This window comes from Drosophila subobscura, chromosome O, assembly GCF_008121235.1.
Source record: "Drosophila subobscura isolate 14011-0131.10 chromosome O, UCBerk_Dsub_1.0, whole genome shotgun sequence".
Taxonomy (NCBI): Eukaryota; Metazoa; Arthropoda; class Insecta; order Diptera; family Drosophilidae; genus Drosophila; species Drosophila subobscura.
Genome location: NC_048533.1, coordinates 15,873,654 through 15,879,670, shown reverse-complemented (window position 1 = coordinate 15,879,670; position 6,017 = coordinate 15,873,654). Strand labels below are relative to the sequence as shown.

At 49.7% G+C, this 6,017-nt stretch overlaps 2 protein-coding genes across 2 annotated transcripts; one reads left to right on the top strand and one right to left on the bottom strand.

The window, feature by feature from the left end:
- The first annotated feature begins 3,114 nt into the window (after window positions 1–3,114).
- Window positions 3,115–4,977, top strand: LOC117896216 (CDK5RAP1-like protein). The gene has a single exon (XM_034804350.1). The coding sequence runs from the start codon at window positions 3,166–3,168 to the stop codon at window positions 4,951–4,953; it is 1,788 nt and encodes a 595-aa protein (XP_034660241.1). The 5' UTR covers window positions 3,115–3,165; the 3' UTR covers window positions 4,954–4,977.
- Window positions 4,938–5,879, bottom strand: LOC117896217 (exosome complex component RRP46). Its single transcript, XM_034804351.1, has 3 exons — window positions 5,717–5,879; window positions 5,413–5,648; window positions 4,938–5,350 (listed from the first exon to the last, which is right to left on the bottom strand). The coding sequence occupies exons 1-3, from the start codon at window positions 5,823–5,825 to the stop codon at window positions 4,988–4,990; spliced, it is 708 nt and encodes a 235-aa protein (XP_034660242.1). The 5' UTR covers window positions 5,826–5,879; the 3' UTR covers window positions 4,938–4,987.
- Between the last annotated feature and the right edge of the window lie 138 nt (window positions 5,880–6,017).

Genomic DNA, 6,017 nt, shown 5'->3' with positions numbered 1-6,017 from the left:
GCCCTGGTTGGCCAGCATCAAATATTTAAGCGGCATCCCCGAGCATACATCCGACGGGCCCCTATATTGAGTGTCAAAAGCCATTGCTCTAAAAGATCTACGGCCTGCGCCTAAATGACCCGACGACCAAGTCGAGTCCACTTTATGTAAGTCACAGTCACAGCGCAAAGACCAAAGAGGAACGGGAAGAAGAGCCTAAGGAAACGGCTCGGGAGGAGGATGGATGTCCAAGGCAAGCGGGGAAATTTAGAGCATTTTAGCTGCAGTTTTTTGTGGCAGGAGCAGGGATGCAAACAGAGGTCTATCCTGCATTTGTTCCCTTTTTTGCTTGAGTTTCCTATTAAAGGAATCCCAAATGCAAAGCTTTGCATCCCTGGCTGAAGTGCCTGCAACTTGTCGCCTGCCACGCCCCATGCCCAGCCCATCAGTGGAGCTCGTAAATAAATCAATGAGCAGTTTTGTATTATATCCTGCACCTCCTTCGAGTCACTGCCAGAACGAGGCTGGCGGCAGGCAAAATAGAAGGAAATGCTGTGTTTTTTTTGCCGCTTCCAATGCCTCCTCGTTCTCGTCCTCGTGCTGGTCATGGTGCTGCTGCTGCTGCTGCTGCTGATGCTGGTTCTGGTTCTGGTCCTGTCCAGCGCATAAATTTGTGTGACTTTGGCTTGGACTCCAGCCGAAAGTCGAAGCTCTCTCGCTCGCTCTCCTTCGGCTCGTCACTGGCTGACGTATGTTTAGCTTGAGTGGATTTTATTGTGACAGCGTCAGGATTTACTAGAGACAACAACTGTAGCTGGCAGTCAGTAATGAGAAACACAAGACCCCACTGGAGACTGGGTACTGAGGGCTGTGCATGGTTTAGTGCCCGCTCATTGGGCTTTTGTTTGTTTTATGCACTCGCCCGTAATTAATTTGCGCAATTTTTGTTGAACTTAGCTAAATTTATTGACTGCATTAAACGTTGCGCATGCGACGCGTATCCCAAAGGGATACAGCCAGCGAACGCCCCGGAGGGTGGGTGGAGGTGCCGCAAAATCAATGCTAAAATATGCAAATTTTTATTTCCGCGACAATTTCAATTTAACGACAACGGAGACGTAGACAGAGACGACGACGACAGCCAGCCATTTTCTATTAGCGTTGGTTTTCCCTTGTTACTTTTTTTTCGTCCTTTGTTTCTCTGTACCGAGAATTACTCTCAGATGTGCCGTTAACACCGACCCCTACCCCTCCACCGTCTTGCAACGCCGAATGCGCCCCCAAGGTCTGGCAGGAAGCAGGTTGGAACCTGGAGGGGGGGGGAATGGCTTTCCGAAAAATGGAAATCTGTAAGCAAACTTTCTTGGTCTTGGCGTTGGGTGGAGGTCTCGCCTTTGGAGGCCACGGCCACGGCCATGCATTGAGCCATTCAACGGATCATTATGCGTGTGCCCGCGTTATGGGGCCTCAAAGTGTCATTGGCGGTGTGGATGGGCTGAGTCCTGAAGGTGAATATGTGTGTGGGTGTGGCTCAGGGGGATTCAAGCGAACATGTGCGAAGACTACAAGCAAAAATACAAAATACTGAGAGCTATAATCTTAGTTTCAGCCACAAACCAAATCGCTGACTTCATCCCACAAATTGTCAACTGGCAGGAGCGTGTTCCGTCGCAGAATTGTCGGATTAATTGCCACAACTAAATATCGTTCGCATTTGTACAATTGAATTATTTATTATTTATTGACAGTTGCTTGAGAGACGTAAGCCAGCGGAAAGTCCTGCCCAACTTGGTCTCAGCTTAAGCTTCGCCGCGTATGCACAAGCCGGGAAAACTCTCCTTCGTCTCACACACACAAACACACACAGACAACTCCATCCTTGCCCCGGCTCCAGCGTGACCCAGCTCTAAGATTTATAGCAGCGTACTAGAGTCGGGGAAAACTCATGGGAAAATAACTTTAGCGGAAAAGTGCCGACAAAATACAAGAAAATGCTTAACCAACAGAACCCTAGCGCGGCAAGCAGAAGGCACAGGACAGAGACCAGAACACACTTAGTGGATCCTTGCCACCCGAATAGTGGGTCTGGCTCCGGGTCTGGGGCCCTAGAAGTGGCTGCCTTCGAGCCAGAAACTTCATGAATTTAATTACCGAATTTTTTCGCTGTAATTACGAAATTCTTTTGGCCGAAAGTGGAATTTTCATTTCATTTTCATTAAAATATTTCTGCTTGTAAGTGTTTACAAAATATGTGGCTAGGCGCACATCCTCTCCACGCCCATCCACGCCCGCACTTACAGCCGATACATGAAAGGATACATAAACTCGTACATATGTGTGTATGTATGTATGTATGCATATAAAGCCAGCACGGGTGAGGTGTGCGTACGCCTTGGAGTTGATGCAATTATTCAGTTATTGACCCACAAAACCACAAAATGTCGGCAGAGGCGCAGACACGCACACTACCCGATTTTCGGAGGCATTCGTTGACTGTCATGTGTGCAATTGCATTGTCTTCACCTGTGCATTATTAACTTGACCACGTTAAGCACATAATGAGGGTCTTAATGCTAATTTCTTATTGCTCAGTGGAGTCTCAAATGTGCGGCTGGAAGATGCATACTTCGGTTGCGTGTGTATTGTGTAGCAATAATTCTTGCAGCTTAATTTCACTGAAAACTCCCAATCCATTCCTTTCTAGTCAAATTTAACGTTCGTTTCTGCGACTAGCGGCATAACTTTGAACTACCAGTTCGCCATCTAGCGCTTAATGCTAGATGCATACATGAACAGCTGCTTGGACTTCGAACTTGGTCCATCTCTAACAGGGTGACCATTGGGGGAAGGATATCCTCGAATTGAGGATATGTTGGAAATCTCAGGCTCCAATAAATGCAAAAAACAAGTCATCAAAACTAGCCAATCTTGAGAATAATTGATTGATAAGTCGGATCAAATTATAGTTTTAGAGCGGAGACTCCTAACTAGCTAGTAATATTAAATAGAACATCAAAATCAAGGAATATGATTTAAGAACGGTATATTTACGGTATTTTTTGATAATGATAAGGTGTATATCGGTATACTTTTGTCGTATGTTATATCGATAAATCCGCGGTCACTGTGATCTCTAATTTGCGCTTGCATAATTTTCAAAACAAAAATAATTTTAAAAAACTGACGATGAGACTGCGCTGCCAGGCGATTTACCGCCATGTGCGACATGCTTCTGCCTCGGCCAGCTCCGCAGTTAATTCTGCACCTGCCACAGCAGCGAAGGCAGCCGCAGAAACCAAGTCGGAGCCGGCGACAGCACGTGTAACGTTTATGGAGAAAATTCAACGCGGGCCCGGACTTCAGGACTTTTTCACAGTGAAACCCGCCTCCAAGCTGAAACTGAACGAAGAGGCGGAACTGGATGGAGTGGAGACAGACGTGCCATATTTGAACTCCATCGATTTCCACGGGCATGGGCGGAAAGTTCACTTCGAGGTGTATGGCTGCCAGATGAACACCAACGACACGGAGGTGGTGTGGAGCATACTGCAACAGCATGACTATGTGCGTTGCCAGGAGCTGGAGGATGCGGATCTTGTCATGCTGGTCACGTGTGCCGTGCGCGAAGGAGCTGAGCAGAAGATATGGAATCGCTTGCGACATCTGCGGGCCATGAAGCAGAGGCGAGGCACCAAGCGGCAGCCACTGCAAATAACGCTTCTGGGCTGCATGGCGGAGCGATTAAAGGAGCGGCTGCTGGACCAGGAGCAGTGTGTGGATGTCATTGCGGGGCCGGATAGCTACAAGGATCTGCCCAGGCTGCTGGCCGTTTCTCGGCATTACGGAAATTCGGCCATCAACGTGCTCCTCTCGCTGGATGAAACCTACGCGGATGTGATGCCAGTCCGACTTAATGCCGAGTCGCCCACGGCCTTTGTCTCCATCATGCGCGGCTGCGACAACATGTGCACCTACTGCATTGTGCCATTCACCCGTGGCAGGGAGCGCTCGCGACCACTGGAATCCATTGTCAATGAGGTACGCGCCTTGCAGGAGCAGGGCGTCAAGGAGGTGACTCTCTTGGGTCAGAATGTCAACTCGTACAGGGACAAAGGAGCCGGACAGGCCGCGGAGGAGCCGTCCAGTATGGTGCCGGGCTTCAAAACCGTTTACAAGCCCAAAACAGGCGGTATTCCCTTCTCCGAGCTGCTGCAGAGCGTGGCCGAGGCTGTGCCCGAGATGCGCATACGATTCACCTCCCCTCACCCAAAGGACTTCTCCGACGAGGTGCTGCGTGTCATTCGGGACTATCCCAATGTCTGCAAGCAGCTGCATTTGCCAGCACAGTCGGGCAACACCGAGGTGCTGGCCCGGATGCGGCGTGGCTACACCCGAGAGGCGTACCTGGAGCTGGTGGAGCACATACGAGAGATCCTACCAACCGTGGGCCTGTCCAGCGACTTTATCTGTGGCTTCTGTGGCGAAACGGAGTCGGAGTTCGAGGACACCGTCTCGCTCATCAACAGAGTGCAATATAACGTGGCCTATCTGTTTGCCTACAGCATGCGGGAGAAGACCACGGCGCATCGACGCTACGTGGATGATGTTCCAGTGGCTGTGAAGACAGCGCGGCTGCAGCGCATGGTTCAGGCATTCCGCGAGGGAGCCACCCAACTGCACAAACACTTTGAGGGCCAGCAGCAGCTTATACTCATCGAGGGCAAGAGCAAGCGCTCGGACGCCCACTGGTTTGGACGCAACGATGCCAACATCAAGGTGATTGTGCCAGCCATGGATTTGCCCACAGATGACACGGAAACCGCACCGCAAAGGTCCATAGATGTTGGTGACTTTGTGGTGGCACGAATAGACGAGTCAAACTCGCAGGTCCTGAAGGGAACTCCCCTGCAAATCAGCAGCATTGGCAGCTTTAACAGCAGAACGAACGAGTCCAGGGCTTACACAATAAATTGATCTTTAATCAAACCTAATTTTTAATCGCCTACAATTACGTTTCCATATTCTCTTCACTGGTCTTCTGGCCTTCGGGCCTTCTGCAATGGTAGTTCGCAATGTTGTTGCGATAAAACTGAAAGATTTCCGCACTGGCCGATCGGCAGAGGCTCTCCACGTCATTGAATTCGGCTATTTTGAACGATCCTTTTGTCTGCACCAGCAGCAGATTTCCCTCCAGCGAGTCGAAGGCGAAGGTGAAACTGGCTCGCTGATGCACAGTCTCTCTTTGATCCGGGTCCAGCACATACTCGCCCTGATCATTGATGATGCAGTGCACTGCCGCAAAACTGCATTTCAGGGGCAGGCCACCGATAAGCATCGCCAGACAAGCGGAGTTCAGGGCACAGGCATCGATCTGCAAAGGAATTAATTCTTCAGCTTCGGGCTGTATAAGCTACAGAGTATTTATAGCCTTACGCTGCCCCTGTCCTCTAGCTCCTGGATCTGCAGCGACATCTTCGAGCGCGGATAGGCCTCGGACAGCAGGGCCAATTCCAGCACGTCCCGCACGGCGGCTTCTCGTATCCGCTCCTTGACCTGCGGCAGACCTGCCTTCGGCCGATAGTTGCACTCCAGATAGCTTCCGTCTATGCTCAGATTTTGTGTCTTCACCTCGATGGGGCCCAGCACAGCGGATATAACAACTGTTGCTCCTAAATTGAACAAATACACAGAATGCCATTAGCCGGCCGCACACACTCCATGCTAACGATGCACATACCCTGACAATACATGACGGAGCCGTCGCAGCGCGAGAGTGGATTAAACTCGCACTGCATTTCGCGCAACTTATCGTTTGCTACTTTCTCAGTTTTGCCCGGTATATTCATTTTAATTTGTTTTATTATTTTTAAAACAACGTGCGCGTGCGAATAGATTTGGGACAAGTGTTGGCTAACGTTATGTATGGTAAATTTGTAGTTACCGTACTTGAAACGCAAAAATGAGTCGACTCTACAACCGGGTCATGTCAAGGTATGGATAACAGGAAAAAACGACCAAGCTTTTTCAAAAGACTCGTA